General features: G+C 55.1%; 5 protein-coding genes across 5 annotated transcripts; 2 read left to right on the top strand and 3 right to left on the bottom strand.

Moving 5' to 3' along the window:
* Positions 1–64: 64 nt before the first annotated feature.
* On the bottom strand, positions 65–3,664 carry IWZ02DRAFT_469630 (heterokaryon incompatibility protein Het-C-domain-containing protein; the record flags this gene model as incomplete). Its single annotated transcript, XM_066768735.1, has 10 exons — positions 65–821; positions 873–1,445; positions 1,601–2,495; positions 2,544–2,672; positions 2,720–2,986; positions 3,037–3,080; positions 3,130–3,239; positions 3,292–3,325; positions 3,379–3,458; positions 3,512–3,664. The coding sequence occupies 10 exons, from the start codon at positions 3,662–3,664 to the stop codon at positions 65–67; spliced, it is 3,042 nt and encodes a 1,013-aa protein (XP_066623396.1).
* Positions 3,665–3,816: 152 nt separating this feature from the next.
* On the bottom strand, positions 3,817–6,234 carry IWZ02DRAFT_266346 (uncharacterized protein). The gene is made up of 4 exons (XM_066763425.1): positions 6,068–6,234; positions 5,932–5,959; positions 5,596–5,880; positions 3,817–5,545 (listed from the first exon to the last, which is right to left on the bottom strand). Exons 1-4 carry the CDS (start codon positions 6,178–6,180, stop codon positions 4,148–4,150), a joined length of 1,824 nt encoding a protein of 607 aa, XP_066623395.1. The 5' UTR covers positions 6,181–6,234; the 3' UTR covers positions 3,817–4,147.
* A 159-nt stretch (positions 6,235–6,393) lies between these two features.
* On the bottom strand, positions 6,394–7,571 carry IWZ02DRAFT_451579 (dynein light chain type 1-domain-containing protein). Its single transcript, XM_066767535.1, has 7 exons — positions 7,363–7,571; positions 7,287–7,309; positions 7,201–7,234; positions 7,107–7,141; positions 7,032–7,058; positions 6,914–6,983; positions 6,394–6,863 (listed from the first exon to the last, which is right to left on the bottom strand). The coding sequence occupies exons 1-7, from the start codon at positions 7,403–7,405 to the stop codon at positions 6,799–6,801; spliced, it is 297 nt and encodes a 98-aa protein (XP_066623394.1). The 5' UTR covers positions 7,406–7,571; the 3' UTR covers positions 6,394–6,798.
* A 154-nt stretch (positions 7,572–7,725) lies between these two features.
* On the top strand, positions 7,726–10,450 carry IWZ02DRAFT_490570 (uncharacterized protein; the record flags this gene model as incomplete). Its single annotated transcript, XM_066769671.1, has 3 exons — positions 7,726–7,953; positions 8,007–8,762; positions 8,951–10,450. 3 exons carry the CDS (start codon positions 7,726–7,728, stop codon positions 10,448–10,450), a joined length of 2,484 nt encoding a protein of 827 aa, XP_066623393.1.
* A 942-nt stretch (positions 10,451–11,392) lies between these two features.
* Positions 11,393–13,840, top strand: IWZ02DRAFT_433131 (TEA/ATTS domain family-domain-containing protein; the record flags this gene model as incomplete). Its single annotated transcript, XM_066766267.1, has 3 exons — positions 11,393–11,819; positions 11,869–12,045; positions 12,093–13,840. The coding sequence occupies 3 exons, from the start codon at positions 11,393–11,395 to the stop codon at positions 13,838–13,840; spliced, it is 2,352 nt and encodes a 783-aa protein (XP_066623392.1).
* Positions 13,841–14,172: the final 332 nt, after the last annotated feature.

Here is a 14,172-nt window from a genome sequence, read left to right as displayed (position 1 = left end):
CAACATCAACTCCAGGAACAACGACGAGGGAATTTCAGGTCCTGCCAGTCAGGGCCTGTAGGACTTAGTATCCACCATCGTATCCGCCGCCTCCGTAGCCTCCGCCGTAGCCTCCGCCGCCCTGGTTCTCGCGACGAGTTCTGCCGTACTCGTCTTCGCCGCCAAAGCCGCCAGGGGGACCACGACCGCATTCATCTTCACCGCCGAAGCCACCAGGGGGTCCACGGCCGTACTCGTCTCCACCGCTATAACCAGAGGATCCACGGCCGTACTCATCGCTGCGGCCGCCATATTCACCTCCACCACCACCAGAGTATTGGGAGCGTCCATACTCCTCGCCTCGGCCACCATAGCCACCTCCGCTGGAATATTCAGAGCGTCCATACTCCTCGCTTCGGCCACCATAGCCACCTCCGCTGGAATATTCAGAGCGTCCATACTCCTCGCTTCGGCCACCATAGCCACCTCCGCTGGAATATTCAGAGCGTCCATAGTCCTCGCTGCGGTCACCATATCCGTCGCCACCGCCACCGGAGTACTCAGACCTTCCACCGTAGCCCTGAGAGGACGGAGCACCACCATAGCCGGAGCTCATGCCGTAGCCATCATCTCCGCGATGTTCGCGCTCGCGGGAGGAGCGGCGCTCACGCGAACCAGACTTGCGACGGTGGTGCTTCTTGGAATCATTGCTATCTTCTGAGTCGTAGTCGCCCTCTTCACGGCGGCGGCGCTCTTTCTCCTCCTTCTTGCGGCGCTTCTCCTCCTTCTTGCGCCTTTTCTCCTCATCAGAGTCTTCGTCGTCAGAACGACGGCCGTAGTCACTATCGAAGTCGGTCAGTCACAGTTGGAGGCAAGTGGCCTTGGGACCTTACCGAGACTCCTGCTTGTAATAGTCGCCGCTCTCCCCATAGCCTTCAGTACGGCGCCTTGTCTCGTAGTCGCCGCCGTAGCTGTCGTAGCGTTCCTCCTGGCGTCTTTCATATCCACCAGAGCCGTAGTTACGCTCTTCAACGCTGGTCTGGAAGCCACCGCCCGAGCGGCCTTCTTGCTCGTACCGGGAGTGTTCCTCACGCTCACCACGGCCACCACCATACTCCTCGCGGCGGTACTCGGACTGGCCATAGCGATCTTCCTCTCCAGAGCCACGGCGCTGGCGGCTGGTCTGCATGTAAGACTCCTGACGAGAATCGTCGCCGCCGTAGCCCTGCGACTCGTACTCCTTCTTTTCAGACTTTCCATTGTCCAGAACGCCTCCCAGGACGTTGCCGACGAGACCGCCGACCATGCCGCCAAAGGCACCACCTCCAACAGCCTCTCCAGCTAGATTGCCGACGTGGTCCACGACTTTGTTTCCAGAGCTCGAAGACTGCTGCGAGTAGTTGCCGCCGGTGATGGAGCTGGACATGCCGAGGGGCTTGCCGCAACCGTGGCCAGAGTCCTGCACACTATTGAGGTGTTAGCCAATGTAATCAGCTACCGATTGGTTTGTTGTTTGCAAGATTCGTGGCACACATTCACTGACTGCACCCTGTGTGCATCTTGCTGTGGGCTTGAAAGCTCCCAGTTGTCGCCCATGCGTGCCACGAATCTAATCACTTACCCTTCTCTGTGGTTGCGTCCCTGCTCTACGCCCTCACGGCTCAGCCTCTCGCGGAAATCGTCCTTCGAGCTGTCGTCCTTCTCCTCCCACCACTGCTCCACGACGCGGAACATGAGCTGGCGGCCCTCACTGGCGCCATCTTCGCCGTAGTCGCGGAGGGCCGGGTGGTGCAAGACACCGTCAATGATCCGGCTGATGGTGCGGTCCGCATCGATGTCCTCGTTGTCCCAGCATTCGACAATCTGGGGAATGGCCCACTTCAAAACCTGGCTGGCAACCTTGCCGGCGGGCTCGTTTAGAACGTTGGAGAAGTGGTCCTTGGCCAACATGGAGTGTGTCGGGTCAGAGCACGAGTCGTCATTGAAAACAATGTGCTGCTTATCCGCCGAGCTTTGAATGACCTCGGACGAACCTGTCTGCAGCTCAGCCTTGACCTGCTGAATGACCGGAAGAATGAAGGGAGCGATTAGCGAGAAGACAAAGATGCTCATGTTCTCAGAAAACTTCTCAAGCAGGTCCGGCAGGACAGGAACCTTCTCGATGGCCTCGTTGATATTCTGCATGAGGTTGTCGTGCCACTCCAGAATCGGGTAGATCTGGCGCCGAATCTGCTCCATCTGTTCAACGAATGCTTCCGGGTCCTTGGGGTTAATGTCCATGTTTTCCATCTGTCCAGCAGTAGCGGTCTCCTCCATCTCATCGGCCTTTGAAGCGTTGTCGCCACCAAGAAGACCATCAGGAAGCTGGCTCAGAAGGTCCTTGACCATGGACTTAGCTTCATGGTTGGACTGCGCATTGCTAATTGCGCCCTCAAGCTCCTGGACTTCAGATTGGGTTGCCTTGTCGTTGACCTCGCCCATGACGGAGTGAAGGAAGTCGACACCACCAAAGGTTCCTTTCAAGTGTTAGAATTCGAAGTGAATGGCAAAGCTGGAGGAAATACCGGTTACACAGGGCCAGATACGCTTGCCCTCAACCTCGACCTTGGTGCGGCTACCGACGTGAGGAAAGACATCACGCTCTCCGAGCTCGATGAGAGCCAATTCCGTGTAGTTTGAGTGAGCCGAAAAGTCTGCGACATGTGAGCCACATTCCGTACATGGAGGTTCCGACGCATACCCTCGAGACAGTGAGTGCCAGTACCCAGGAGACGTAGAGCCTCATAAAAGTCTTCCTTGTTGCCGTCTCTGCGGTAGCGCCGGGCAAGCTCGATAGAACGGCCGAACAGCTTGCGCACAAGGCCGGCAGAAGTGTCAATCCTAGCCCTCTCGTTCGCGATGTAGTTCTTGAGTCCGCTGCGCTCGTCGACGGCGAGCTCTACCTCCTCGTCGACGGGTCCACGAAGGCGACGGTCGTATTCACGAGCATCCATGTTGTCGGCATAGTCTGAGGTGCCAGTCAGCTTTGCCAAAGGTATTCGTGGTGAGTGAGCTTACCCTTGGGGTTGTCGATGTGCTCCTCGGGGCGGTAGCAGCCAATTCTAAACCAATCAGCGTCATATAAACAAACACGGGGAGAGCGTTGTGTACCTGTCGCGGGTCACTTCAAACTCGCCAGTGGCGAAGCCAAAGCTCATGAAGCCGAGGATCCAGAGAAGCAGGCGAATAGCCTCAGAAGAAACCATCTTGAGCGCTCCGACCTGCGAAGAAAAGGTCAGCGGCATCTTGAGAAATGTCCAGAGCGAAACTTGCGTCAACAGCTTGGCTGTAGTCGCGGAGCCAGTTTCTGTCGCGGTATTAGCTGCCAATATCCGGACAAAGCTTCGTGGGACGACGCACCCAAAGTAAACACGCTTGACATCCATCTTTGAAAACTTCTTGCCCTTGCCAATCTTGCCCATGAGGATGTTGAGCAATGTCTGGCGAGCGTCGTCAGTGAAAGTCATGATCCATGGGCGGGCGGAAAACACACGTCTTCGATATCGCCATGGCGCCAGTTGATGCCTTCAATGCGCGAGACTGAGGCGACATTGCCAGCTCCAAAGCAGGAGCCCGGAGTGGCCAGGAAGACCAGCAGGACTAGACATGATAGCAAAAGGGTCGGGGAGAGCCGAAGAGTCGGCATTTTGTTTAGACGGGAACAATTCAGTAGACGCTAAGTTAGTGATCTGTTGCAGGATAGGTACGGAGGAAGAGGAAGAGGAAGAGGAAGAGGAAAAGATGGTGGAAGGGGTGTTCGTGTTTAGAAGCTTGGTGGGGCAATGAGCTGCGCAGCTGTGACAACAGGAGGGGTGCTTGGCGCTTGGCGCCAAGAGAGTACTTGGTTTCCAGACAGCAACTCTCAGCGAATGGCCGAGTGCAAGAGGCAGACGTCTGGGTTTTGAGCCTGTCAATGGTCGATTAATCGTAGCTCTATCAAGGGTCTGTCTGTCCTGCGTTGGCGTCGCGCGTGCAGACGACACGGGACGCGACGGGATCCAACAAACCAAAATTTCACGTCACAACCGCCCGCCCTGATGGCCGCAGGGATCCGAGTCCCCGCCGCTGACGTACATCGTTGCAACACCACCAGCAATCCTGTTTACTGCCTACCTACCCGACCTAGCCCTTACGCAAGCTGCACCGCAAACGTGACCTTGCCTGAGCTCATGTGAGCCAGATATCCTCCGAGCTCCTCGTTGTCGTCGATTGGGTAGTTGACCTCCTTGAGATCAGACCCCTTGACCACGCCCTCAATCCTCACAACACTGCTTCCCGGGTGAGCCCGAGTCGACAGCCCGCGCAGCTCCTCCATCGTTCCCGAAGTCAGCGCTCCCAGCCATATTCGAGGTTCTGTTTGGATCTGCGAGTGCTGGTGCAATCTGAAATAGACAGGAATTGGTGTCGGTGCCGGCCCGGTGTAATAGGCAAACTCTAGCCCTGGCTGAGGTTCCATGTATTCTGCTTCGCTTGAAGCTTGACGGCTGCACTCTTCGCTTTGTTGGTCTGCCAGATCGTTGGCCGCCAAAAGGAGTGAAGGATCTATTTGGAGATCTGCAGCCTGTGGTGGAGCTGCCGTGCTACTCGTGGCTTGCGCGTATCCCAGAGGAGCTTGTTTCGCGGGACTTGGTCCACGATTCTGCAATGTTGGTCCTCGTGCAATGCTCTGCCCTACTTTGGGTGGAGCCGGTCCGGGTCCTGGTCCGTTGTTGAGCAGTTTTTTGCCCGAGGGGTTTCGCTTGGACAGGTCGTCATGCAGGCGCTTGACCACGTCTCGGCACAAAAATTCCAACGCTTTGAGTTTCTGTGCCTGTTGATCTCCTCCGCCTCCCTGGGCGAGTATGCGCTGCAGGATTGGGGAATTCGATATCCACCGCTCCTTGAGCTTCTCCCAGTGCTCAACACCCATCTCCAGCTTGCTTGTAAACTGGTCGGCTTTGAGGAGATTGTAAAAATCATTCCTGATGACCCTGCTTTCTTCTGGATTGACACCAATGATATTCTTGGCCTCGGCAACCGTCATCCTACGGTCCATGGTCCGCATGCGCTTCGTGACGTCCGTGCAAATGACATCCAAGGACAGCGCTCGTTTGTCGCCTTCTTCTCCAGCATGGTCCCGGGCAAAGACACCAGAAAGGTGTTCGTTTTCTGCGATCAAGCGATCCTTGACTCCTTTCCATTTCTCTGGTCCGGCCAATCTTTTTTTGATGACACCCTCTTCGCCGCAAATGGCCTGGAATTGGTCCCTCAGCTCTCGATATTTTTCATTGTCCAAGTTAAGGTACGCTTTGCTTTCGTCAATTGTCGTCTCTGATGGATAACGGGGAGGTTGCGCAGGGTCTGGCGGCAAGCCAGCCCAGTTTCGAGTGCGCCGCCTCCTCTTCTTGCTTGCCCATCTTTCCTCACTCTCTTGCTTTCGCTTTTCCAGGCGATCTTGCCTTTCGCGGAGCACTTCTGGGCTCTGCTCGGATGCGGGTTCAATGGGGGCTGGTGATTCGGGCGCTGCACCCGTCCTCGAATTCTCTTGCTACGGCCGCGGTCAGAATCTCATAGCGAGGACATGATGGGACAACGTACACCTACTGCATTTTGCATTTCCGTCATGAGCTCATCCGACAATGATGCTATTCCCTGGGGTTGGGGCATGGTAGGTGTGCCTTTCATTCCGTTGGCTACTCGGAGAAGCCAGCGATTCTTCGCTCTGACGCGCATAAGCTCGCGCTCCCGGAGTTCAAAGCCTTCATCGTTCAATATTTGCAGCATGTCTCTCTGGCTGGTGTTCGCCTCCCATAGCTCTTTGACGCGGGCGACGAGGACGGGATTCTTGTGCGCCGGATTCTGCTTGCTTGGAAAATCCCATCGCTGCACGAGAGGTTAGGCTGCAACCAGTCGTGTCTGAGGATTTGTCCTGACCTTGAACTGCGTCTGCCAAGCTCGTTTACTGTTGAGGTCAGTGACGGCCCATAGGAGGTTGTGTGTAAATTGTCCGACTCGACGTCCGTAGTCTTGTACGGTGGACTGTTAAGCCAGGAAAGCGAGACGAACGAACCTTGGCGTGAAACCCCGTAGCTTCCAGTACTCCATGACTTCGTCGAGAGACCTCCGCTCCTCGACATACAGCCGATAGCTGTCGGCTTCCTTTCCCTCCCATTCGTAAACCATATTATGAAGTGGCCTTGCGCAAAGGTCTTGAAAGGACGAGTTGCATAGTTGGTGAGTGCGTTTGTGGTGCGCGCCGTGTGACGCCCGCACGGGCCTCACCTGGACCACAGGTACAATAGGAGTTTGTCACGTGATGCCTCACAGGCAAGCGATCAAGACAGCAGGTAGATTGTTTTTCAATTCTTCACGCTCTGTGATCAATGACGACTACAGTTTTGGGGAGGATCAAAAGTCTTTCCATTCTGACGTAGAATGTTCTGTTTCAATTTCGGCCTACTTGCTCCACCTCCAAGCAGATGCGTCCCGCGCGCAACAACACCCAGGCAACCATCAGAGGGACCTTCCCAACGCCGCTGTGTTCCGACAAAGGCAAAGGATTGTAGACTTGCTCTGGCTGCTGATTTCACGACAATCTGGCTGAGAGAACTGTAACCGTATTCGAGAGTCATTAGACATATCTAACAAACCGAGCTAGCCGCAGGTATTGCTACACGACGAGTGAGAATGCTGCATAGGGCCAACTCCAGTCGATAGCCGCGTTGCATGAGCAGGGACACTTTGATTCGCTTTGCTGAGGTTCAAGTAGCCGTGAGAATGTTGCTCGGGTCCAGATTATTACTACTGGGTTTTGAAGAGCAGGATGGCTGAGTGACCGAGGTAAAAGTATATGAAATGCTTCGTCTCTGCTCGATGGATCAGAACCGGTCCGAAGAAAAACATTCTCGACGCGTACCATGAGTTACGAAGCTGCCGAAATTCCTTCCGACAATACAGTGCCAGGTAGCACCGCGCTTGTCGTCAAACTGGAAAATGTCAGTCTATAAATCCGCGTGCATGCATAGCTCACTCACTTCTTTCTTGATGTACTGCGCAATATCCTACAGCGGTTCAGCTAGCGTAAGTCAAACGTTGTTCAAAAGTGCCACCTTTTCAATGTTGAACTTTTGCATGGCTTCTATGGCTAAAAGACATCAGCAACTCCGAACTTGATGCGTTCAATGTCAACAGCTGCTCGCCTACCAACTTCGATTGCTTGCTCTTGCATCTCCAAGGTCTGCTTTGCTCTTAGCGACGCTACATTTGACTGGTCATAGACATTGATTTACCATGTCTGCAGACTTGACTTGGGCTGCGAATACAGCTTAGCAAATATAGTTCAAAGGCCCGAAAAGCAGCACCAACCTTCAAGCTTTAGGTCCGCATTCTGCCCCTTCTCGTTAGCCATGACGCTGACCGATGTCGACAGAGATGGCTGCGCGCAAGGAGCGTCAATCGAGGGAAAGAAAGGCTAATCTTGGTCTGAACAGCGGCTGATGGCTCGAGTTGATTGGTTGAATGCGGCGTGTGTGTGTGTGTCCGAAAGAGTTGGAGACTGGTGATGTTGCAGGACCTGGAGCAGGGGGTGGAAACGGAAACGGGACGCGGACTTGGCGGCCCTCGGCTTTGGCGCGGGCGATCACCACGCTAGTAGCGAGAAGGGCACTCGCGCGAAATTTTCTATTTACACTGCAGCTTTCCCATAACACTCGGAAGCCCTCTCGCGCCATGGCTTCCTCACGCATTTACATCACGAACCTGCCCCCGTCCTTGTCCGACGCCGACTTCAAGAAGCACTTTGCCCAGCAAGATGCCATCACCGACGCAAAGCTGCTGGCCCACCGCCGCATCGGCTTCGTTGGGTACAAAACACCAGAGGCGGCTGCCAAAGCTGTCAAGTACTTCAACAAGACATTCATTCGCATGTCCAGAATAGGAGTCACGTTAGCCGATCCCGTAAGCTTCAGCCTGGAGTTGCTGTGCAAGATTTTGCTAATCCACCCCTCCAGGTAGGCCAAGCACCAGAACCCAAGAAACGAAAGCGAGCGCCGACTGCCCCAGTTTCCAATGAAAGGGAGCACAAGACTATTACCTCGCCTGAAAGCTCTCTGAAGCGCAAGCGCGGTGTCGATCAGGAACTTGCCTCGGATCCCAAGCTCAAAGAGTTTATGGAGGTAATGAAGGCGCCTTCCAAGGTGAAGGCCTGGGCAAACGACGACGTCCAAGTCGACCAGACTGTTGACGACCAAGACACCAATGTCAAAACGGTTCGGGTCGAGGAAGCAGAAAGCGATGACGAATATCAGACAGTGCAAAAGAAGCCCAAACACGTCTCGCCACCTCCCCTGGCCGAGCCTGTCCCAGCTCTACAGGACACCGAAACAAACGAGCCTGAATCGTCGCATCCGGCTCATGGAAATTCGGAAGACGTTGAAGCTCCCGCTGGACCTGTTTCGGATGTGGATTGGTTGCGGTCAAGGACAAGCCGACTGCTAGGTCTGGTAGACGACGACGAAGAGGAGGTCACTCTTAGGCCAAAGCCCGCTGAGGTTGATGAATCTGCTGGCGTCAGCGGCGATGTGGATGCGAACGGCGACGTTCAAGACGAGGAAGAGCAGAGTCCCGACTCCAAGTCATCAGAACAAGTAGAAACGGAAATCGACAAGATACATCGAACGGGACGCCTTTTCTTGAGGAACCTGCCGTACGACGTCTCTGAAGATGAAATCCGCAAGGTATTTCGCGCTCATGGAGACATTGAGGAGGTAAGTCGCAAATGTCTCATCTCCACATGCTTTTCTATGATGAACACCAGATAGGGACAACCGATGCTTCGCAGCTGAGGATACCCTGGGAGAATATTTTAGTAGATGCTTCTCAAACTCTGAACGACTGCAAGACCACTTTTTCATACCAGGCGCCACTCTTCACGTACAGCTGCTGACGCCAACAGGTACACGTGCCGCTGGACCCAAAGACCAATTCAGGAAAAGGTTTTGCGTACGTGCTTTTCCAGGAACCGGAGGACGCTGTCAAGGCTTACGAAGAAATGGATGGCCGGATCTTCCAAGGTCGACTCTTGCATATCCTGCCCGCTGCTGCCAAAAGAGAGAACAAGCTTGACGAATTCGCCATCTCCAAGCTGCCTCTCAAGAAGCAGAAGCAAATTTTGCGCAAGGCCGAGTCGTCCAAAACAACATTCAATTGGAACTCGCTCTACATGAATGCAGACTCAGTCATGTCCTCTGTTGCTGATCGTCTCGGCGTCAGTAAATCTGAGCTGCTTGATCCAACCTCCGCAGACGCTGCAGTGAAGCAAGCTCACGCAGAAACGCACGTCATCCAGGAGACCAAGGCGTACTTTACTCAGAATGGAGTCGATCTTGATGCGTTCAGGCACAAGGCTAGAGGGGACACCACCATCCTTGTCAAGAACTTTCCGTATGGAACGAAACCGGACGAGCTCAAGAAGATGTTTGAAGACCATGGCAAGGTCACCCGCTTCCTCATGCCACCCAGCGGCACCATTGCCATTGTCGAATTCGCGCAACCTCCGCAGGCTCGCTCCGCTTTTGCTTCCCTTGCGTACCGCAAGATCAAAGACTCCATTCTCTTTCTGGAAAAGGCTCCCAAGGATCTCTTCAAGGAAGGTGTCAAGCCCATCACCGCACCCGGTGCTACTTTGCCTTCGACTGAAGAGGGCAAAGTCAAACTGGCTGCCAGTGATTTGCTGGCGGCACCGGCGGCACCCGAACAGATTGAAACCTCTACTCTTTACGTTCGGAACCTCAACTTCGCTACCACGTCTCAGCGCCTGGCCGAAGTATTCAAACCTTTGGACGGATTCGTTTCTGCGACTGTCAGAACAAAAACGGATCCAAAGAAACCTGGTCAAACCTTGAGCATGGGCTTCGGTTTCCTCGAGTTCCGAAGCAAACAACAAGCCCAGGCTGCCCTTGCGGCCATGGATAGATACAACCTCGATGGACATCAGCTCAGCATCAAAGCCTCTCACAGGGGTCTGGATGCTGCAGAGGAGCGTCGCAGAGAGGACAAAGCGAAGAAGGCCGCGACGACCAAGATCATAATCAAGAACCTGCCCTTCCAAGCATCGAAGAAGGACGTTCGCGCCTTATTTGGAGCCTACGGCCAGCTACGCTCTGTTCGCGTGCCCAAGAAATTTGACGCCTCAGCGAGGGGTTTCGCGTTCGCAGACTTTACGACTCCTCGCGAGGCGGAGAACGCCATGGACGCGCTGCGCAACACCCACTTGCTGGGCCGCAAGCTGGTCCTTGACTTTGCCTCTGAAGATCCAGAGGATGCAGAAGAAGAGATCGCCAAGATGCAGGAGAAAGTTGGCAAGCAAGTCAACAAGGTGGCCTTGCAAAATCTCACCGGAGCGGGCCGGAAGAAATTTAACGTTGCAGGCAACGATGACCTCGACGAGGCTTAAGCTGGCCCAAAGGGTGCTCCACAGACAGCCCTTTGGCCGTTGCAGGCCGCGCCTCCTTGCTTCGTCGGCGAAACGCGACCTTGGACGCGATTCTCTGGTTTGCTCCCCCTTCCCATTGGCGGGGCCCGCCACCGCGGCCCGACCAGCACGATCTCGTCCCGGCAGCGGTCGACCGGATACCAAACGCCCGTGGCCTTTTCCATACGCGTACGTGAATGACCTTGCTGCGACTGATGTCTTAGGCGCGAGTTTACTCCATGCTGTCGAGAAGTCAAGGGCTATGACGCCTAGCGAACCAATTTCTTTCTCATCATACACGCTAACTTCCGTCGCATTCCTGTTGAGAGACTCGGCTCGATTGTAGAAACTGTAATGTGTGGGTGTAAAAAACATTCCTCGCATTGGCCACATCCCTGGCCCATCCAACCTCCAAAGGGTCTCAACTAGACCCTCACCAGAAAAGCGACTTGTCATGGCGAATGGGAGCCTTTCGACCCTTGCTTGTCCGGCTAACGTGATAGAATAGAAGCAAGTCAGCATTCTTCAAGTAGTCAATCCATGAAAATCCATCATTCACGACAACAAACGAACCTGAGATCCAGCCAATCCTGTCGCCCGGTGAATTGTGGGCAGAATTTACCCATCTTATGTCATTGATTGACCCAAGCTTTTCCTGCCAGGCGTTTCTACGGTGCCGTGTGGCATTGTTCAAGGACCCAAGACTCCTTTCTGAGTCCATACCCAGCCTTCCTATAAACAACGTCTACGTCTCGTGCATTCCCACAGTTCTCGTCCACATTCTCTTTCTCTGTCAAGTCATTCCTTTGGTCCAGCTCTCTACGTTCCTTCGTCATCGTGTACTCTTTTCGAGAGAGTGCGCAGCCCGCCCCAGACATTCTTACTTTTCTGACCTCATTCTTACTGCAACATTCCCGGACGGCTATGGACAGAACCTCATGCGTACTGCCATCAAACGCCCCGTCTATTCATCACGAGAGCGCCTTTGACGACCTGGGTGTGCAAAACAGAATCCTCCAAGAGCGTTGCCACAATCGCCAGCAGGATTTTCTAGACCAAGACCAGCGCAAGCATGGGCTGTATCAGCCTGCTGAGAATTATTTTGGCGGCTCGCCACACGGATACCTCCCTCCGTCTCAGAGCTCTCGTTCAAGTCATGGTCTCATGATGATGATGATGAATGAACCAGATGAGCGAGTGGTTCACGAGGCAGATAGGCTCTGGACAATGCTTCAGCGTTCTGACGCATACCGCAAGTATCGGGGACGCCAGCCCAAGTCGGACGACGGCACGCCAGACAACAAGCAAGACCAAAAGTGGCCAGAGCACATGGAGAAGGCCTTCTTTGCAGGTAATCATCATCTCTTGCAGTTGAGGGTTGTGGTCTGACATGCCTGCAGCCTTGGTCAAGTACCCTCCCATGGGCCGCCAAAAACAGCCGCACGAGGGCAAACTTCGCGGTCGCAACGAGCTCATCGCATATGCAATCGAAAAGTGGACTGGTGAGGCCAGGACCAGGAAGCAAGTCTCCAGTCACATCCAGGTCTTGAAGCCACTCTTCAAGGAATTCCCCAAAAGTGTGTAATTCCATGAGTGATTTTGAAATTATGCTGACTGCGTCTAGTTATGAGATATATGGCCAAGGTTGACACCAGCGACCGTCGGCACAAGCGTCACCACTCGACCGACTTGCTGCGACGGCCAATTGGCCCGCAAGCAAGCATGCGGTCGCTCGACTACAACCCAGTGATCCAAGACACCTATCTACACCATGCGCAGCTGCCACCTCCCCAGCAGATCCTTTCTTCGTCTACAACACTGACTCCGGCTTGTTTTGAAATGAATGCACGAGACACAACATCAGACCCCCCACGGTCCCTCCACTGCTTTACACACTTCGCAAAGCGGGCAGAACGGCAAAGCCTTGCCTACAATGATCCACAGACGGCAAACTTACCAAAGCATCTCCGGGACTTGCTCGAAGACAGGACAACGGACTCGGATGTTATCCTCGCCGACTCCTCCATCATGCTCATGGCAAAACACATTGCCAAAGACTCGGACGAGCTAGGTATCCAGATTGAGTTTAGCAGCAGCTACAATCACTCCCATTATGACCGGTTCGAGTCCCATACGCGCTTCTACAATGGCAACGACCTCGCCACGTCCCCCATTCGGAGCGTCTTGGGCTACGACATGAACTCGCGAAGGCTTCACGCTGTTGCCGGTACCTTTGGCAGCGGCTTCTGGGCTGCGAAGCTAGGGCCCCTGTCGATGAAGATGCGCGAGGCCAATAAAAAGGCAAAGACTCTGATACCCGCCATGGGCGCGGCCCAGGCCGAGGACGAAGAGCTGCTCAAAGTCAAGGAAAATGTCAAGGCAGCGCTCGCGTCTCTGTCAGCCGTGCAAGAGATTTTTGCCATACCGCGCGAAGGCGGCAACGGGTATCCCGAGCCACACAACCGCATCCTCGTCGTCGGATGGACCTTCAGGCACGCAGAGCCCGGCACAGAAGGAGAGACGACGTGGCGGCGCGTCCTCCTCCCGCACCAGACGCCCCCTTCGATCAAAGACGAGCCCCTGAAACAGCAAGAGCCATTTGCCGCCATACCAAAGCAAGAGTCGCAGTACAGCTTCGAAATCCCGCCCACAGCATCCGGCCTCATCACGCCCACGACTTCGACGCAGCCCAGCTTCGACGGCGCCGCGTCGGGCAATCCGTTCGACCTCGACCCGCTCACGTCCATGGGCCTGACGCTGCCGCAGCCCATGCCGCTCAGCCTGGCGTCCTCGGGCGGCGGACCGCACATGAGCGCCGAAATGGACGCCAACGCGCTCGACTTCACCGGCGGCCACATCAACGTGTGGATGGAGCCGGCCGTCAGCATGCACGGCGGGAGCAACGTGTCGACGACGAACAACGGTGGCGGCGGCGGCGGCGGTGGTGGCGGAGGAGGAGGAGGCTACTACGACATTGGCGCCGGCCATCCCGGGTCGTCGCAGCACTCGCAGCACCATCACCACCATCACCAGCACCATCATCACCAGCAGGCGCCGACGCCGCACCCGCAGCAGCAGCAACAACAGAGCCTCGACGGCCAGCAGCCGCACACGCCCGTCTTCGACCACCTCGCCGCGTACAACCCGCGCCAGAGCTGGAGCGCGTACGGCGGGCTCATGGACGCCGACATGTATCACGCCGGATACGGGGCTGACGCGGGCTACGGCGACCCTACTGGCCAAGTGTCGCTAGACAAGGGCAAGAGCGGGCAGCCTCAGGGGCAGCAGGGGATGGGAGGCGGCGGCGGCGGCGGCTATCTCGACGGCCCCATGTCCAGTGGCAGGAGAGATAGCGGCATGCTCGGGCTGTAATTGTGCGTTGTACCATGGTTTTCCTGTGATGACGACGAGGACAACGATGAAAAGATGAAGCCGCGGAAGGTATGAGACCAAAAATGACTGAGCATTATTACTGAGGGACAAAAAGCAGTAGCCTCCTGGAAGCTCCCACCCAACCAATTATATACCCTAAAAGTTGCGCGCTCGTTTTGCAAGACTGGTTTGGTTGGCTCGAGAAGAAAGAAACTGACTCGAGCCAAGTAGTATGGTACCGATCATGTCTAGATACAGCCTTTCCTTCTTTCTGTTCTCTTGACGATATTGGTTTCTCTTTGGCTTTTGCTCTTATAAGTCGTTGCGATGAT

This window comes from Phyllosticta citriasiana, assembly GCF_038021145.1.
Source record: "Phyllosticta citriasiana strain CBS 120426 chromosome Unknown IWZ02scaffold_6, whole genome shotgun sequence".
In the NCBI taxonomy this organism is placed as follows: domain Eukaryota; kingdom Fungi; phylum Ascomycota; class Dothideomycetes; order Botryosphaeriales; family Phyllostictaceae; genus Phyllosticta; species Phyllosticta citriasiana.
The sequence above is the reverse complement of the archived record's forward strand: the minus strand, read 5'-3'. Positions and strand labels throughout refer to the sequence as shown.